Source organism: Xenopus laevis, chromosome 8L (assembly GCF_017654675.1).
Source record: "Xenopus laevis strain J_2021 chromosome 8L, Xenopus_laevis_v10.1, whole genome shotgun sequence".
Taxonomy (NCBI): domain Eukaryota; kingdom Metazoa; phylum Chordata; class Amphibia; order Anura; family Pipidae; genus Xenopus; species Xenopus laevis.
In genome coordinates, this window is record NC_054385.1 from 94,438,524 (window position 1) to 94,459,070 (window position 20,547).

Sequence of the window (20,547 nt, forward strand, 5' to 3'; positions counted from 1 at the left end):
ACAAAGTGTGTGTGTGTGTGTGTGTGTGTGTGTATACACACACACACATATATATATATATATATATATATATATATATAAATCATGTAGTAGAGCCGGCACTCACCCTCAAAACGTCAGGCCCCGGGTGCTACTTCAGAGATTAGCATATTAGATCATTTAAGAGCACTCACGGGTGTTATGAAGAATACTTTTTATTGGAGTGTTACAATCTACCCCACATCAACGCATTTCGGTTCTCTCTGAACCGTCGTCAGGACATATATAGACATATATAGACACATTATATATATATATATATATATATATATATATATATATATATATATATATATATATATATATATATATTATTTTATTGCACAGAAAACAATGGCCTGAGTGAACTGCCAAAAAGATAAGAAAATGCCCATGCAGCGGTCCCAACTTTAGGAAAGCTGCAGGCTCATCAGCATGGTTGAGTGTGGCTGTAAAAATAAAGTAAAAAAGAAAACCAATAGGAAGATTCTGTTATATAAGCCTAATGCAGAGTCCTTCCACAGTCAGAAATATAACCTGGCACATGTCCATAGTTAACATGCATGCTAAAGTCAATAATAAAATCTATAATATGTGAAAAGAATTCATGTGGAAAGGGAGGTGCCCTCTGTGGTTTTGCAATTTCCTTGCTGTCCCAGGCAATTTTTAGACATGTTCCATATAACTGTACAGAACATGGGGCTAGATATCAATCACACTTGTCCCATATCAAATATAGTACGTAATGGATATAAAATTGTATAACAATATATGACAGAAGAATATTTCGAGTACCCAAATGTTTTTTTTAATCCATTTTATTTCAGTTTTACATTTAGTAGCATTATCTGTCCTTCCATTAAAGCAAACAAAACTAAAATAAAAGTAAACACACGTACTCTGTAGTCATTTATATAGTGAATAAAGCCTTGTGTTTTTATACAGGTCATGGAACTCCGAGGTGACTTCTAATATCCTTATATTTTGTAACAGGGGGTACTTTATTTTCGTTCAGCATAAATGGTTGTGGGAGCACTTACCGGTCTTAAAACGGTCTCCCATGTGCATCACATCGACTGCAGTTACAATAATCAAAAGATGGAGCACCAGATAAATCAAAGTCAGTTTAAAAAGTGAAGTTTATTCCATCATCATTAAAAATATTGCATGCCTCCATCATCCAGGGGGCTGCACGCTTGATGCGTTTCATGGCTACCTGCCACTGCTTTTAAGGAAGTGTCAGGTAGCCATGAAACGCGTCAAGTGTGCAGTCCAGGGGATGATAGAGACATGCAATATTTTTAATGATGATGGAATAAACTTCACTTTTTAAACAGACTTACATATAGTACATCGATCTGAATCCGCCATTCTCTTTTCAGTATCTAAGAGGGCAGATCGATTATAAAAGACCAGCAGCATGAAAAAAATTAGGCTACATCACATATGCATACATAGAAGAAAATGCAATCTGTGTAGAATACAGTGGGTTTAGCTCTAACACAGGAAGGTAAACGGGGTCAAAAGTCATTCATGGCTCATTACAGGACTACTGATTGTTAAACTTTCTCAGATAAAATAGTGGATTTGTAGCCAAGAAATAACTTATTTGCAAATTTGTGTGTATCAGAGACAACATGTCTCAATTGATGTGTTGAGAATTATGATGTCTTTCTGAAAAATCCTTCAAGGTTTCTCATAAGAATGTTGAATCTATAACTTACAAGATCCAGTAGAAAGGAATATGTGGTTGGAATAAAAAAAATATGATTCAAGTAACTGTTCTGTTATATTATAACAGGTGTATGGTTACAGTATGTGAAAGAGGTTGTTCACCTTTAAATTAACTTTTAGTATAATGAAGAGTGATATTCTGAGACAATTTGAAATTGGCTTTCATTTTTTATTATTTGTGTTTCTTGAGTTAATTAGCTTTTTATTTAGCAGCTCTCCAGTTTGCCGTTTCAGCAAATTACCCTAGCAGCCATGCAATTGATTTGAATAAGAGACTGGAATATGAATAGGAGAGGGCTTGAAAAGAAAGAGGAATAATAAAAAGTAGCAATAAAAATACATTTGTAGCCTTACAAAGCATTTTTCAGTGAAGCCATTTGAAAGCTGAAAGAGTGAGAGGCAAAAGGCAAATACTTTAAAAACTATACAAAATAATCAATGAAGACCAAATAAAATGTTGCTCAGAATTAGCCATTCTATAACTAAAAGTTAATTGAAAGACGAACCACCCCTTTAAAAACCTGATTAGTAGTAATGCCATAATAAGAAAAACTTTAATATTTGTAATAGCACATACATTTACATTACATATACATAATATTTTCACACTATTTATGTATAAAATGATTTTGAAACATATATTTATAATGGATTAATAAGGCTTGAAAGCCAGCCATATAAGGGTTAATATGATCGTATGAAGCCACTAGCACCTGTACTTCTGTGGGAGGTTGTTGTATAACTGCACTTTGTTCATGCTTTCCATAGATGTTGGGACTTTTTCGAGGCATAAAAATGCAAAGTGCAGTTATACAACAACCTTTTTATGCCTTGAGAAAAGTCCCAACATCTATGGAAAACATGAACAGAGTTGGGAAACTTCAGAAAGTGACAGTCGTGAAGTCCTTGCATAAGCTTGGTAGTGTACTGGAACTGAAACATAATAATCCTATTCATGAAACAGTGTCAAATATGATTTCTACTTAACTGTCCAATGCTAAACTTCCTATGCATTTATTCAGCATATTACCCTTTAGTTTGTAGATTGGTTAAAAAAAAAAAAAAAAGTCCATATTTCCCCTCTATTGCAAATGGTTCAGTCTTAGCTTTATTATATCTTATGTGCCTTGCAAGCCAATATACATTTACAAGCTATATATACCCTTAGTTGTACTTTGAGGCAAACTGGAAAAATAAATTAACAAAGAAAAAAAAAAAAAAAAAAAAAAAGCAGCAGACTGCAGTTCTGAAGAACAAAAAGGATGGTCAGTGAAGAGACTAAACATTTAGGTTGATTAAGTCCAACTTATTTTTATAGATTTCCCCTTTAATCATCTATATAACCAAAGGAATAAAATTTCTACATCAAGGAGTGACCTTGAAAGACACCCACAATACAAGACATAGGCAATATTCTTACTGAAACTTCATGAATGTTTTATATTTAAAATGAAAGGAAAAAGTAATTATGTTAGGCTCCAAGTTTACTCTTTAAATCCATAATTTATTAAAAGAGCACAATATGGTTCCCACATTGTACCGGTTTGATGGTCTGCTGGAAAAAGGAAAACATTCTCAAACTTCAGCCAAATCCAAATTTGGGCAATATAAAAAAAACAAAGTATTTTTTTTTTCAGTTAGTTGCAAGACTGCTCTTCTAGACAGTGCGCCGTTTCATTTAGACGCTATAAAATGTATTCTTACAATTTGGTGTGGCTTAAAATGCCCTTAAATGTGGCGAGCCACTAAAATGAGGCAAATTATTCAGTTAAAATTAATTTTCCCTGTTCAGTTGGATTAAATTTCCATAAAGCTAACTGTTCTTTAAAAAGGACAGGAAGCATAGCACATTATGCTAAAAGACTTGCTTTGTGAAAAACAATCAATGATATGTTGCTAAGACAATGGTGTATAAAATACTGTTCACCTTAAAATACATTTTTTGCATGGCACAGAGAGCAGAACTGCAAGAACAGTTGCAACTGGTCTTCACTAGGGATGCACCGAATCCAGGATTCACCCCTCTTTTCAGCAGGATTCGGATTTGGCCGAATCCTTCTGCCCGGGCCGAAACAAATCCAAATCTAAAATTTAGGGGCGGGGAGGAAATTAGTGTGACTTTTTGTCACAAAACAAGGAAGTAAAAAATGTTCCCATTACCACCCCTAATTTGTATATTCAAATTAGGATTCGGTATGGAATTCAGCCAAATCTTTGGCAAAGGATTCGGGGGTTGGCCGAATCCAAAATAGAGAATTTGGTGCATCCCTAGTCTTCACAGTTTATCATGGTTAACATGGTTTACATTTTTTTGATCTGCAGATCTTAGGCTTAGAATTCAAATGGTTATCTGGTTGCTAGGGGTTACCTTAGCAACCAATCTTGAAATCAAAATGGAAGATGAATAGCAGAGGGCCTGAATAGAAAAATAAGCAATAAGAATACAAATAAAACTGAAACATAACAGCTTATTTAGCTTTTCTTTTTTTTTTTGGTTGCAGGGGTCAGTGATCCTCCACAACCAGACACCGCTTTCAGCTATAATCTAAAATGAGCCGGCTAGGAAGTAAAAAATAAATAAAAATAATAAAATAAATATAGAAGACTAACTGAAAAGCTGCTTAGCATAGGTATATCTATTAAATACTAAAAAATATGCAAAGGTGAAATTCCCCTTTAACTAGCAATTACTTTAGATGGATACTACATGGCTGCATTCAACCACTTCAGTCTGCAGTATGCATCTAAATTAATTGCTTATTAGCCATGCAAGATGTGGATTTAATATTTGGCCAGAATTAAAGGGGAGAAGTGGCAATCATACCTTTAAATCTAGTCACAGGTTCTGTCATAACAATGGGAAATAGTCTCCAGCATGTTGTTTGACAGGTTTGCCCAGCCTGTTGATGAATTAAATCTTTCCCTTATGTGCAGGTGCCAGCCTCCATAAGTTTTGGCCTTTACCTTACTTCATTCTAATACCTAGTGGATTGGGGGAATTGGAAGTCTTCATCTAGAAGTTTATAAAACCCAACCATACCCTCAACTGCCAAACTCGCCCCGCTAAATAAACAGCTCAAGACTCCTTTGAAGGCGCTTGGCACACTGAGCTTTGTGTATTGTGCAGAAACCACATGAGAGGATGCAAGTATAATGCATATTTGTTCAGTATTTTTCCTTGCCTTTTCATCTGCTTTTCATCAGCTTCCCATGTATTATATGTAGAAGAGAAAAAAGAACTGACCCATTAGGCTGTACCACCCCATCCCACAATCAAATCACTCCGTCAATCAACTTTAAAACATAACTTTTACTAAGTACAAATAAAAATGAAAGTCCAGGTAAGTAATTAAAATACGGTTAGAGCAGGGAGATGGAAAGACCCTAGGTAAATGGTTAAAGGTATAAATCTATACTCTTCAGAAAGGGTCTCAGACACTCTTAAGTAAAGGGTAAGTAGTATATGACTATACTCTCTAAAATGGGCCTCAGACCCGCCCAGATGGTTAGGAAGGTTGCCACAATGTTGGAAACATTTCTGTAGATTTATGTGATTTGCTGACTTTTTGACTTGGGAGTGGCCCCTTTAAATTTGGACTTCAGTAAACAAGCAGCCTCTTTATTTGCAGTGTTACAGCCTCTCAAACATCTGAGCAGAGCAGTAAGAGTGGCTGGTGAAAACAAGAAGTTAATACTGATGGGTGTAAGGGTTGAATTGAAAAAACAGAGCATTTGCCTTTTAGGTGCTTTAAGAGGCAATTAAATGACTAGCAGGTTAGCAATAAACAGCCTCTGTGATACTCTCTGTAGAGGGGCTACGAGCTCCAGCTGCAAGAGTGGGAATCATTAGCGCTCAGCATTATCTCTGGCTGGAGTGCAGCGAATGCTTTGAATATACATTGTGGGAATTTCTTATGCGGGGACCATGGGGAATGTCCATATCTGGCAGAAAGTATCAGTGGTGTAGCTCTCTCAATCATCTCAGTCCTGCAGGTTTACATCAAGCTGGCATTGAAGGAATGTGTTTACTGAAGGATCCGAGCAGACATTTTAACCGTTTGTACATTGCTTAAATGTGAGCCATTATGTTCTCTCTCCCCCCTCTGGCCTGCTTTTAAAGGTAATTAAGTGAAACATTAATTGAACAGATCACAGCCAGTCCAATGTCTGACCATATACATATATACGGGCACTTCTGCAAAAGGTTCTGCACAGATTGCAGTTGGTCTGTCCAAACTGAAATTTTCAGTTTATGTTCATCTCGGGGTGTGGATGGGGCATAAGCAGATGCAGAACTTACAGGGGTGACCGCTCCTTATTCCTTCCATTCATATTTGATTTGATTTGGGTTAAAAAATACAAATCTGTGCTTTCAATGGCTACCAGCTGCATAACACATAAATGGGCATTTGCTTCTGCCATAAAGCAGGTATGTCAGACTGCCCTCACAGCCCCATAAACTAGAGTGTCATAAAAAAAGGTAAATATAACAGGTAAATAGCATTTTAATATTTTGTGTTTTAACATTGTAGAATAGCTAACTTGACTTTCAATGAGACATCCTTACCTTTTTCTTGCTGCAGTAAATCTGCCATTTCTTCTCAGCTGACAGGGCAAACATGGCTTCCCTGTGCTTCTCTGACAGGTCCAGTTCATCCTAGAGAAAATAAGACAGTCTTATTACACTTACAGACATGGCTGGATAAGGAAAAGCTTCTCATTCTATTAACAGTATCTTCATGGGCCACATTCAGAAACATGCATCCACCATTTCTATTTGGCATCTGCAGATACATATAACAGACAGGAAAACACATGTATTAACACAATTGCCTATAAAAATTTGTGATCATTTTTCTACATAGATACATTTTTTATTTTTGTCCATGATGAGCAGAATCCCTGCGTTTCATTAAAGGCAGCTGTTTTAATTAATTAATTAAATTAATACAATTGTTGCTAATATTTCAAAGATACTGCTGATAAATCTATCAACTCCAAATCAACTCAAACACTAAATGTATCCAATTTTAACAGTTCAGAATCTGCTCCTGGATTACCGAGCTGCCAGATTGATTGAGACACCAGAGACAGGAATATTAAACTTTAATTTTGGAAAAATTATAAAAAAAAATAAAAATGGAAAGCAATTGAAAAAAGTTTTTAATTCTGATGAACAATCTGAAAACAACTAAACTGAAAAGAGTGTTTGGAAGGTGAACAACCCTTGTTGTTCATTTTATTTTGCCATAAACTATAATAGTATGTAGAGATCATTATGTACATGAAGCATTACTATATATTTTCTGTATTCCATGATATAGATGGAACATCAAATTTTTATCGGTAAAAAAGGAGGTTCAATATTAATGGACACCAAGTCTAGACACCCGAAGCAACCAATAAGATGTTTACTCTTAAACAGATGACTAGTAATTGCAACCTGCTGATTGGTTGCTATAGGTATCTGGACCTAGAGAAAAAAATTGCATTTTTTATTAGTGTGTCTTTATCCACATTACAAAGGACAAAAATGCTACCACGTATGAGAACCACCTGCCCTAGACACACTATTGCTACGGGGGTATGCTGTGCAATATTCCCACTGTGTATAGTAATACATGTACAGTACAGATACGGGGTAATCCATCTTGAAGTTACACATGACACTTGGACCAGCAGTTCCAGCTGAACTATCACAAGTCTGGATCACTCAGTAAGTAACTAATGCAGTTTCTGTCACCATGTAACACAGAGACTTTTCGAATAGGTAAGTGTAAGAACTCCACGGGCGATGGACGCGCTGAGACGAATCGTCACGTCGGATGTGCCGAATCTAAGGTAAGTAATAGGAATGTTGGACGCAAATGCTGCATGTTCCGTCTTTATCCGACAGTCGTGTCGGATGCAGGCAGCGACAACATCCGACATTCCTATTACTTACCTTAGATTTGGCACATCCGACGTGACGCCTGCGATTCATCTCCGCTTGCTGGCACAGACGGTATCGCACTTAAAATCTCCCATGGAGTTCTACCCTAAGGTTCCTCTAAAACAAAGAGAAATTTCACACTTTTATGAATCATCAAGCTTTGCTGATGCAGGAAAGCAAGGCAGTAAAGACAGTGATTCTCCAAAGTCAAATCACACCCAGAGTTCTTTGCTCATTGACTTTATTTCTACAGCTAAAGATCCAGAGACAGAAAATGCATCTGTGACAGAACTAAAACTAACGGAATACACTAACCAAGATGCTCAAGAGCAAATGGGCTCCATTTGGCCCTCCAGATGTTGCTGAAGTGGGATTCTGGGAGCTGTAGTTCAGCAACATCTGCCAAGCCATAGGTTGGACACATTGAATTAAATGCATGAGCTGGAAATCCTTCATTATACTGCCAACAGCTGTCAAAGCCGGGCTGTGCTTGGTCCAAGTCACCCTAAAACAAGGGCTAGGCAGCCTGCCTAGGGTGCAACTTCTGAAAAGGGTTTTTGCTTTTTTTGTTATGGGCTCAAGGAACTTCTAGATACTCCACTGGCACAAGCTCATCAACTGGGTGAATGGACAGGTGTTGTACTACCAACTATGGATGCACTGAATCCAGGATTCGGCTCAGGGTTCAGCCAAGATTCTCCTTTTTCAGCAGGATTCAAATTCATCCAAATCCAAGTGCCTGGCTGAACCGTATCCGAAAAATCATGTGACTTTTGGTCACACAAACAAGGAAGTCAAAAAATGTTTAACTGTGCGTGCACTGTGTTCTTTTCCTCTCTTTTCCCTAATTTACATATGCAAATTAGGGTTCAGCTTCTGTTAGGTTTTCACCCGAATCGCATTACTACCAACACATTGCTCTTTACTCTCGCAGCAATGAGGATAAAAATCAGCTTTTGAGAATTTTACTGAGAGGTTAACAGCAGCAACGTCTCTTTTGGAATTGCCACAGAAATACTTATGGCTATTTTGGTTAAAAGGAAATCAAACATGAACTTCTACAGATCATGCTACATATGTTATCAGTCACATGCAGGAAGATATGTTATGGGCAAGTTTACTTTAAAAAGTGGAGATCTGGTAAATGCACCATGAAATATGAAGCAAATGTTTCACAGCTGAAGGCTACAATATCTGCTGCACCATAAGCCGGCTGTTATCAGATCGGCCCTGCAGAGTGCGAATACACAGAGAAATACTTGGTGTCTGTGTGAGGGAGACAGGCTCCCTAGAGCGGATTTATGAGCCATTATATACTCGTGTGCACCTGGTTGGAAAATGAACACGCAGGCTTTCTCTAAATCCCACTGCTTGCATGCAAGCCCTTTTGCATTCAGTGAAAAATAATTGGTGGCTATTGCAGCTTAAGTGCTCGAGTGATTGATTTATCTGCCTGGCTGATTCATAAACATTGTCATCGTACATAAATCATTCATCTCATTCCAACTAAGCAACCAATATCGCTAGCAAAAACAAAGAAAGCAAGCTTGCCAACAAAACTTCTAACGATTAAGACCAGGACTAAAATCTCAATGGCTGGGACCAGACAGACAAATTTCCATATCTGCAAAACGTCAGGCAAAATCAGCTTCCCACAACTGAGTGGTGGCATAGTTTTTCTCCTAAATCTAGCTCATTACTACAATGGGCATTAGTGGTCATAGACAAGCTCTCAGCTCAGCTGAACGTCAACCAATGGCAATCGACCTTGACAGCGAATGAGAAAAAAGTTACAGACTCATTTGCCATCCAAGAGAAGAACTAAAGCCACTGACTGGGGTGTGACTGGGATTTAGAACTGTATGCCTGTTTTAACAAATGCATGCCACAGATTTGTTTGCAGTAATTTGTAATAATTGAGGCAAAAGTGGCACAAAATGCCACCATGCAAATATCACTGTGGAAAACATGCTACAAAGTGTGGATTATAGGAATTCTTGACCTGTAATCAGGCCCCATGTTCTTTTAAAGGAGAAGGAAAGGTTAAAACTAAGTAAGCCCTATCAGAAAGGTCCATCTAAATATACCAGTAAACCCCCAAAGTAATGCTGCTCTGAGTCCCCTGTCAAAAGAAACACTGCATTTCTTTCCTTCTATTGTGTACACATGGGCTTCTATATCAGACTTCCTGCCTTCAGCTTAAACCTCATTGCCCTGGGCAAGAGCATGCTCAGTTTGCTCATCTTCCCCCCCCCCTCCCTTCTCTACTGTAATCTGAGCCCAGAGCAGGGAGAGACTCAGGCAGGAAGTGATGTCACACCACATTAATACTGCAGCTCCTATCCTAAACAAACAGAGAGTTTCTAGAGCTTTTTACTCAGGTATGGTAAAACATTCTACAGAATAAATATAGCATTCTAGCTTACACTATTGCAGCTAATCTATTGGCAATAAAATGCCTCTGTAGCTTTCCTTCTCCTTTAAAGCAGAAAAAACAGTAACACCATTAAACAGTTTTCAGTCTGTTGCATTATAGAGGATATTAAGCAATTTAAAGGGTCTCAGAGTACATCTATATTAAGCAGACTTGACCCAAAATGCCTTCCCTTTGGCAATTTTTATGCCTCTTGTAAGTAGGCAGCTCTATCAGCAAGCAGATCTTTGAAGTTCGGATGCCGACAAGCAATTTCCCAGCTCCATGCTTCCATTTCACATGGTAAGAATGCATAACACAGTCTGCCACTTACTGCTTGATTACCCAGGCTAAATTCTGGATCTTAGTCCTCTGTATAAATGAAGAGCAGATGTTTGGGGCACAAAGACACCCTTTTGAAGTAGAAATAATGGCATCGTTTTTTTTCTTGAAGTCATTATAAATCAACGTTAAACACTTGTATATTTGACCTGCTAATAGGCTCCACCCTTTTAGATTAAAAGCAGTTTTAATTAAGTTACGGAAGTCAACTCTATTAGTTTAGCCAACCTTTTAACATTGGCAAATTCAATAGAGTTTTCTGCTCTTAACCGTTTTCTTTTTTACATTTAAAAGAACCCCACTCATAAGAGACATTGGTGAAAGGGTCTTGTTTGGTTGCCCCAGTCTCTACACTGGACAGGGGCAGGGTTCCATCACCTAGCAGTCTGTAGGTCTTTGGCAAGTAATTATGACACACCTTCTCGCAATTCCCAATTGGAGTACAGAATGGCCAGTTCCTTCTGAAAATTGTTGTTGATGCCTGCTATAAGTACTAGGTCAACCAAAAGCTTTGATCCCCTAAGTGTGTCCCTTTAAGGTATCATATCCCTAATATCAAGAAGAGCCTAACATAATGCAGCCAGCAGAAAGTACAATATTCTACATCCATTGTACACAATAAATGAATCTTAAAGTCCATGAGGTGATTTTAGTAAACAATACTGCTGTGTCAGAAGACATGCTTCCAAAGGGAACTCCTGATGTCCCTCAAGGCTTATTGTAACTGCCTGCTAAACTGTGAGCAGTGAGTCTTTCCATGTTGTAACCCAGTGAATTTAAACAGCATTCAATAATTTGAGGAGGTTATATTGCTGGTTTATCATTTCCAAATCTAATTTCATGCAGTCTTAAAGTGGCCATACACTGTAAGATTCCTTGGGTAGGTGATATTGTGGTAGGGCCAAATTATCCCATTACAACGAAAGGGATACAAAAAGTCGGAGGGAAGACTGCATCAATGAGCTGATGCAATCGTCAAATCGACAAAATCAAGCCTCCCAATCGAGATCGGGCCTATTTTTAAGGGATGCACCAAATCCAGGATTTGTTTCGGGATGCGGCCAGGATTCTGCCTTATTCAGCAAGATTCGGGCGAATCCTTCTGCCTGGCCGAACCCTAATTTGCATATGCAAATTAGGGGCGGGAGGGAAACAAGGAAGTAAAAAAATGTTTTGCATATGCAAATTAGGATTTGGATTGGTATTCGGCCAAATCTTTCGCACAGGATTTGGGGGTTCGGCTGAATAAAAAATAGTGGATTCGGTGCATCCCTACTATTTTTGGCCAGATATCGATCGGGAAGGACTGTTGGAGGGCCCCACACAGGGGCAGATAAGCTGCTGAAATGGTCTAAAAGACCCAAATTGGCAGCTTAAATCTGCCCATGTATGGGGTCCTTTATTTTGGCAGAAGGTTACAATGTGATAATTAAACAGGCTCATTATTTCAATTTCAAATTCTATAAAATAAATGCTTAGCTCCTTTATAAAATAACTTTTACAAGAGTTTCAGTCACAGAAAATATCTGCTCACCAACAATTACCTTTACATAAAAGATATAAAAATATGCCCCAAGCCCTATAATTACTTACGATCACATGAATCATGGAATGTCCCTCAAATGCCATTATTATATAAGAGAAGCATAAAGGTGCTGCCATTAATACTCTGGGACAAATACATTAATAGATCTAGAGAATACAAACTGAGAAGCAATTAGTGTGGGTGCTAAATACTAGCAACAGCCAGCAAGATAGGATTTCAGTGCATTTAAGTGCACATAGTGTTATTACAATAACAATTCCATGTTCCTTTCAACACCACACTACTGATACATACTACAGAGGATGCATGATGCAACATCCCCTTCCTTTGAAGCCTTTTGGTTTCCTATACTCATACCCAATTTAATAGCTATTCAGATATGGGCAGCAACATTGCTGGTTCACAGGAAGCACAAATCAGCACTTCCTTCTCCAAGTCATCTCCTTCCTTTTTACTCCCAGAAATCAGTCATTCAGTCCACAAACCATGCCACAGAATACTACACCAGGGACAAAAGAAAAACTCATTGTCCTCTAGCTGTTATAAACTACATTTCCCAGTGTCCTTCCTCCCCCAAATTCACAGGTTCACTACATTTGGAGGGCTCAGCTTAGACTATCAGCATGGACACTTTGTGGTACTTACTAATCAAAATGCATTTTATGCACTTAAAATGCAGAGATTTTATTTGGAGTGCATTAGAAGACAAGGTTAAGGTAGAGATGCTTAGAAATATGCATGCTAAGTCTTCAAAATATAAATAAAGCAACAACTATGACATGAGAGCAAATTATTTTTGGTAGACTGCGGGGGGGGGGCAAAATACAGTATTTTATTAGATCAAAAGTATGTTTTGGCCATTGCGAATATGCCCCAGTACATAGTATGTAGAAAGACCGCCACATTAGTAAAAGTACAGCAAAATAGAGCATTTTAGGGGACTTTAATAAACGTAATGCTTTGTTTGTCACTAGTAATATTTATCCAGTCTTCCAAGGTCTTGATAAAGTTCCTAGTGAAGACAAAAATATTAGCTTAAATAAATAATTGGTGATTGTAACACAAAAGATATCTGTTTTTTAAAATTGTATAGTCTCCACTACTACGCTACTGCTTTAAAGGGAATATATAGCCTATTCAGTTGATGGTGAGATGGAACTGTCAGATTGCTGTATTTGAGTGGAATGCAGGGTGGGAAAAAATGCTATACCAACTGTCATTACAGCTACTACTACAGGCAATATTTGAGTTACTGAGCACTTTTGAACTTTTGTCAAGCTTACAGCTGTTGCTCCAAGGGGTTTTACTATGTGTAAGGACCATTGCAACCCTGTCCCAAGACATCATAAGAAACATATTTGAAAAGGTTAGGACGTTGCAACCCTTTCAGTGAACAGGGCAGATTACCCAACAGATTAGATGTTGAAGGGCAACATTAAACTAAACGATGTTGACATACAATTAAGACTATGGGGGCCCTTAGGCAGTTTGGAGCAATAAAAATCCTATAAAGGGTCACATCCTGCCAGCAAGCCTCAAGCCACCAAGTCAATCTCATTTATAGACTGTAGCAAAGCAGTGGCCAAAAGATCATGATAGCCCTGCTTAGTTTACCCCATGATTACATTTGAAATGCAGCACCGCATAGACATATGGGTCAGTTCAAAATTGAGACCTGATGAGTAATTTGTACTGTATCCTCAGAGCCTGATGGACTGGGACATCTCAACAAAAACTGGTAGAAGAAATTGTGACCTTTGATGAAGTAGAAGTTAGAACTATGTGCCCATTAAACTAAAGATGAAAGAAATATGGAAAACCCTTGAAGACTTAGGAAGCCGTAACTACACATAATGACAAACAGGCACCATGGTTCAGAAATTCCCTCCAGCTATTTCATTATACTTTCTTCATTTTATTATTCATGTCCTGCTTTCCAAAATGTACAAAATTAGTGTAAAGCTGTGGAAACTGACAAGAGGAGAAGGAACTTGGCTGCACAATAATGCAAGTCAGAACAGTCACCAGCACTTCACCCATTCTGGGTTAAGCAGAAAATGGTTTGAATGTTAATGAGCATAAGTATAAGTTAATGAGCATAAGTATAACATGATTCAGCTGCCTTAGTACAGTCTGGTGAGACATCAGGCTATTCTTCAACCTGTACACCCATAATTAGCATATTACTCAAATGGTTATACCTCATTAAGATACTCATAATATTTCAGGATTTTTTAGCCCTGTGCTATAAATTCTAATTAAGCAACTTAATCATACATTTGGTGATATAGTGTTTAATCTATGGTGAGTTCATGTACAAAAGAGATTTGCAGATGAAAGTAAGTAGTTTTCTAGTTTAGAATCACTAGTTATATATATTTTTTAAGGCACAACAGTTAAAATTGTGGGAAGCATTTCAGTATGCACTCCTTAGTTTGCCATAATAAACAGTTCCCCGTTAAAATATGTGGTGTTCTATCTAGATACTATATAGCTCAAGAGTCTATGTATTATAGAAAAAAAGTCAGATCGCATTCACAACCAGCACACATGCTATTCATACCTTAGAGATCTTAATAAGCATGGAATAAGTAGCACACATGCTGGTTGTAGTGTCATCTGAATTGGACCTTCCCCCTGCAGAGAAACCCTCTTATATAATACACTGTATGCAAGTACTTGGGTTCCCAAGGGTTACAGTTCAACTGAGGATTCACACTATATTTTTATAATTTGTTATATTAGAGGCACATAAACATATTGCAGGTGACTGCTCCAATGAATACTGTACAATTTTCAGAGGAAAAAAAGACAGAACATTTCCATGTACAGAATAGAAGCCCTGTTCAAATACAATGGGCTCTGTGATAGACTGTGTTGGAAACTGCAGCATACATTGCCTTGGAACCTTTTGTTTCTATGATGCCAATGTAAATATCAATTGTTCACACTTTGTAAACAAACACAGAACATACAATATACTTAACATTTGCATCCCTTTAACACTTTGCATGCCAGAAACATTTCTCTCTCTCTCATAAGGAGTCAAAATATATATAACAGGAGGTCTGGGCCTTTTAGTGTTAAATGCTCTGCAGTAGCAAACTAACCTCATCCAGCTCCCTGGCAATACAGGTTCCTGGGAGTGGTTACTGAATTGGTGCTACTGAGTTTTTCCGCCTTGGGAGGCAGTATAGCCTGAAACGGCCCTAAGGATCACCCTTACTAACAATTAAATTAAAATTGTACCTGGAAAATACCTATGCTGGCACATTTTAAAAGGGTAGTAGTCCAATCAATAGGGCTTCTGCTAACTTTCACTTTGTCTATAGCTAGAAAATAGCTGGTTTTTTTTCAATGTCTTTCACTAAAGAGGGCAAAATCTAAAATAATAGTCACCTTTTACTTCCTTGTTGTATAAACACAATCAAAAGAAATTACCAGTCCACTGAAAATCTCTCTAAGCTGTTCCTTGTCACAAAGCCTAACAAAGACTGCAGCTAGGGGATGAAATTAGTTTGTTTATACCGAGGGCTTTTCACTGCCTCTTTAAATGAGGCAGTTTCAGGCTCCTCCGGGCCCGAAATATTGCCCTTTTGCAGATACACATGGACTTAATAAAACACTGATTTCACTAAGCAATCTATTGGTGTGCTTCTGGATTTTTCACTACAAGTATCTATGAACCTGTGCAAGGGAAGGGTCTTCGGGTAAAGCACCTAGCACCTCCAACCAGTGATGACCAGTCAGGTAGAGCACTCCACTATCGTGCAGTCTTTAAAGGAACAGTAACATCAAAAAAAGAAAGTGTTTTACAAAATACAAATATAATGCAAATATAATACAAATACAAAACATAATACAAATATAATGCAGTTTGCCTGCACTGGCAAAACTGCTGTTTGCTTCAGAAATACTACTATTGTTTATATAAAGAAGCTGCTGTGTAGCAATGGGGGCCGCCATTCAAAGGAGAAAAGGCTCATGTTACAAGGCAGATAGCAAATAAGCTCTGTTCTCAACTATTTAACCTGTGACATATAGCCTTTTTGCAATTTCCGCCATTGCTACACAGCAGCTTGTTTATATAAACTATAGTAGTGTTTCTGACGCAAACAGATCAGTTTTACCAGTGCAGTGCAACAGTACATGATATTTTCAAACTTTGGTGTTACTGTTCCTTAAATGGGATCCTGCATACAAAGAGTTTAATTTATGACTCAATTTGTTTGACTATATCCCCAATAACATCCATGGGTTGTCATGTGATACACCCTCCTGATTTGTGTTAAAGATTACAACACAAGTGGATGGAAAAGAGAAGCTATAGAGAAGCTTGTGACAGTGTACCAGTAAGACAATGACTGGCCAGGCAAGCTAAACTGGTAAGACTCCTTTCACCTTTTACTTTATTCCCTCCAGCATTCCAGCAATGCATTAGCAGCTAGTAAATACCTCATATAATACAGGTGGGAAAAAACCAAAAAGGAAAATATTTATACATCCACCAATAAACATTGCCATTAGACAAAAACAAATAAAAAAATAAAGGCATAGTGGCCCTTTAATCAATCTTACAGTTGGCCATGTCTGACAGCAATAAGTAGCAGCTATTGGTAGAGAACCTCAGGAATGCTAAACATAGCCCTGTAGCCAAGAACATCTGCAACTCTAATTATTGATGCTGGAGGTTTGAGACCCATTTGTGCTCATCTAAGAGGTACTAGAGATTATCAACTCCAAAGGCGCCATTGTCATCATAAATATATTTGTGGCTGGTATATAAGCATCCCTATATGATAAACTGTACCAATGTGATTCCTAAATGTCTTTATTTGCCATTCTGGAACTTTTTATCCTAACCAGGTAATTCAAGATCTAAGAATCTAAATGCATCTGTGTAAAAACAATGGTAACCAATATATCCCGAATGCACAACCAGAACTTACCACCAGTTCAGCAAACATGGCATCCAACTCCTCCACAGGAGGCACTGGCAATGCTGGCTCCATCGACTGCAGGGCAAAGTTACTGTCATTTCGTAACCGATACGTGATCTCTGGGTGCTCACTGCTCCGAAAACAGCAGAAGATGAAGGAGACCCCTCTGCTATTCCTCTTTCTTGGGGCCATGGCCGCAGGTCTGTCAGTTGCTTCTACCTATGAAATCCTAAAAAAGAAAATAAAGGATTTTATAAGACATTCTCCACCATTAAAAGTATCACTATGCAGTCTATATATACATTTATAAACACCTCTTCATGCAGTTTATGCAAGCAAACAAAATATGTAATGTACATTATGATAAGTACTTTACAAATGCTATATAGCACAAAAATATTATATACAGGACGAAAAACACAATACTTTAGCCAGCACACACAGAATGCTCTCTACCATATTTTTATGTGCAAAGAAGGAAATTTCATTTCATATTTGTATAATGGCAACAAAATACACGTTTTTAAATAGTGTATATGTAAAATAAATGTCAACTTCTATCATTATAAAAAGTGATAAGATATTGTTTCACATTAATATCTATAAATACAGTCACATTAATATCTGACCTTCCATCCCATGGGATAAACAGTGGTATATCACGATACTCAGCCACTGTGTAGTAAAATTAACCCAACCTAAACACAATACAGCAGCAGTGTGCACAGATGAAACGGAGAATTAGATACTCTGTGTGCTTTGAGTTCCATATAGTTTTGGAAATTTTTTCATACTGCTCTGTTAATGTTACACCTTAGTGTCCTATTCATTTCAGTCTATAAAAAGCAGACCTGACCTGCTTATTCTGCTAATTCACTGGAATTATTCAGTGAAGGGCAGCACATAGTGGTTTGCTTCTTCACTGAACTTGCTATACTAATGGGCATTTTTATATAGCGGTCTAAAAAAAACTGGAAAAATCAATTTATAAAGCTGTGGATTTATTGTATGCAAATGCAAGAAACTGACACCTGAACTAGTCCCATAGTCATAAGAAAAAATAAAAGATAGACAGATCTATCTATCTATATATATTCTTAATTAAGGTACCATGGTGGACTGAAATATTTGAATTGTAAACAATTTAACAAAGAATACCACACTCACAGGTCTTAGCAACAATACAAAATTGTTTTTATTGAAAATGCAAGTCCCAAATTCCATAACTTCGCAATGGAAGTGAGTGAGAGGATGCATGATACAATAAGCCTAAGGGGAGTGGGGACAGAGATGACCTACCATGATTTCCTTTCAGTCTTTGGAATTTTGTCTGGGTAACATATATACATTTAGGTTTATTTTTGAACATTCATAAAGTGGTTAAGCACCTTTTCTTAATAAGACCAAATACGTAATATTATCCCTTTAATACAGGTATGGGACCTATAATCCTGAATAAACCAACTAGGCTGGTTTTGTTTCCATCAAAGATTAATTATATATTAATTTGGACCAAGTACAAGGCACGATTTAATTATTACAGCGAAAAAGGAAATCGTTTTTAAAAATTTGGAGTATATGGGAGATGGCCGTCCTGTAATTCGCAAGTTTCTGGATAACGGGTTTCCAGATAACAGATCCCATACCTGTAGAAGAATGACATGGATAAGATATATAAGCTACAACAAGAGGTTTCATTGAAACCTGCGGCTAGGTTATAAGCCATGGCAAGCCCTTGAATGCAAAAGAGTGAGGCAGCAGTGCAACAGGCACGTCAGGTGAAAACATGGTGTTCTCTTGGCTATAGCCCTGTAGTTAAAGGGATTCTGTCATTGTTTTTTATGATGTTGTTTTTATTTCTAAATTACACTGTTTACATTGCAAATAATTCACTCTACAATATAAAATATTGTAAATAGTGAACAGTAAAGAGTGACTGAAGTTTATCAGAGCACAAGTCACATGACTGGGGGCAGCTGGGAAACTGACAATGTCTAGCCCCATGTCAGAATTAAAAACAAATCTTCTGGAGCACCACTATTAACTGGTGCGTTTTGAAAGAAACATTTTTCCCGTATGTTACGATGTTGGGAATGTTTCAAGCAATTGATCCTGCTCTTTTCAACAACAACTGATGAAGTCATCAATACACAAAGCAGAATTGGTCTTGGCTGGATGTCAGCACATGTTTACCAGTTGTTTTATCTAGTAATTAAACTAAGATAACTTCTCTGTGACCCACAGCTCTCCAGTGATTGTAACTGAATACACCCGGCATCCATAGCCAGCTGTTGCTGGAAACGGAAAGTCCAAACAGTCTGAGGTTTGCGAGCTTTAAATTCCTGGTCAATACGTATTCCTTAAAGTGGATTTGCCTAGAAAGCCAAGTGTAAATGAAGAGAGGTGACGATAGCAGAATGTAATCCTCCTTTAGCAGGCCAGAGAAATAAAGTCACTCATGCAATAGGGAATCACAAGGCAGTTTAGGGTTTCACCAAAATGGATTATTTTTCAATGAAAGAATTGGACACCATGAGAAAAAAAATATTAGGCCACAGTTATATACTGCGTGTGTTAACTCGAACTTGTTATACAATCCTATCACATGGCTTTCTAAGGGTAGACGTAACACATGAATGCTGAACTCATATGGTGGGGGGTGACAAAAATAAAAAAGCCAAAATAAATCACTTTGCAATCTACTTGTTTCATTAGTCTAACATCAAACGTGAGTTCTGGCTGCAGATCTGAGAGCAGGGATAAAGGAAGAGAAACTGAATATGCCCCGATAACTCAACCTGCTATGGCTCAGCACACTACAATAATGTCTCCATGGCACAGTCTCAAACTTACACCACAACATGTTACAGCCAGAACAAAGATAAAAGCCAGCCTAGTTGCCAACCATGCCCAGCCCTTGGGCTGCTAGAAGATCACTGGCCACTTTTTCACCATAGAACACAAAGACAATGGCTGAGACATTTCACAAGATGTGTACTTACAAACAAAATACAGCTTTGCTGCCATTCTGCCATAACATTATTATATATTGGCTCAGCAAAGCGTGTTTGCCCTGCAACATAACTAGATGTTCCCTTCACTAGAACACCTTCAGATCCCCAATGATCATTGGTTTCATGAACCCATTCATAAAGGATTATAAATTGGGCCCAATAGAGTCCATATGCTATGGGGCCCCCTTAGTCCTAAGTGGAGTCACACCCCTGTTTTTATCAGTCTGTTAAAGTACACTTTCTCTGGACATTTCCCCCAAAACGCATCATCTTAAAAAAATCAGTATCAAAACACACCAATAATTATTATATTGCACTGATTACTGTATCTAATCATAAATAAAGCAGTACATCAGCAGAAAATGGAGTTTATTTCCTCACTTTCAGATCAATTGCTTTTATGTACGATTTGTTTTCTATACAGACTGACAGAAAAGATGAGCAAAGCAAAGGTAAGAAATCCTCAGACTACCCATGGCCGTGGTGAAAGTGGCATAAATAATGCAGCTTTCACAGTATTTTATTCAAAGCCAGTGACTCAGGAGAGCATTGTATTCACATTAAGACCAGCTGAAAGTGATACAGTCCAAAGGGAACTCCCCTGTTCC

General features: G+C 37.7%; 1 protein-coding gene across 5 annotated transcripts in view; it reads right to left on the reverse strand.

Moving 5' to 3' along the window:
- The window catches only part of daam1.L (dishevelled associated activator of morphogenesis 1 L homeolog), a 117,073-nt gene that overhangs the window by 41,207 nt on the left and 55,319 nt on the right, over positions 1-20,547 (reverse strand). For all 5 annotated transcript variants that reach the window (XM_018230682.2, XM_041573107.1, XM_018230681.2 and 2 more), the window contains 2 exons: positions 16,935-17,154; positions 6,320-6,409 (listed from right to left, as the gene is read on the reverse strand). In XM_018230682.2, coding sequence (XP_018086171.1) covers positions 6,320-6,409; positions 16,935-17,117 — 273 coding nt within the window. In that variant the 5' untranslated portion in view covers positions 17,118-17,154. The remainder of the gene's footprint in view (positions 1-6,319; positions 6,410-16,934; positions 17,155-20,547) is intronic.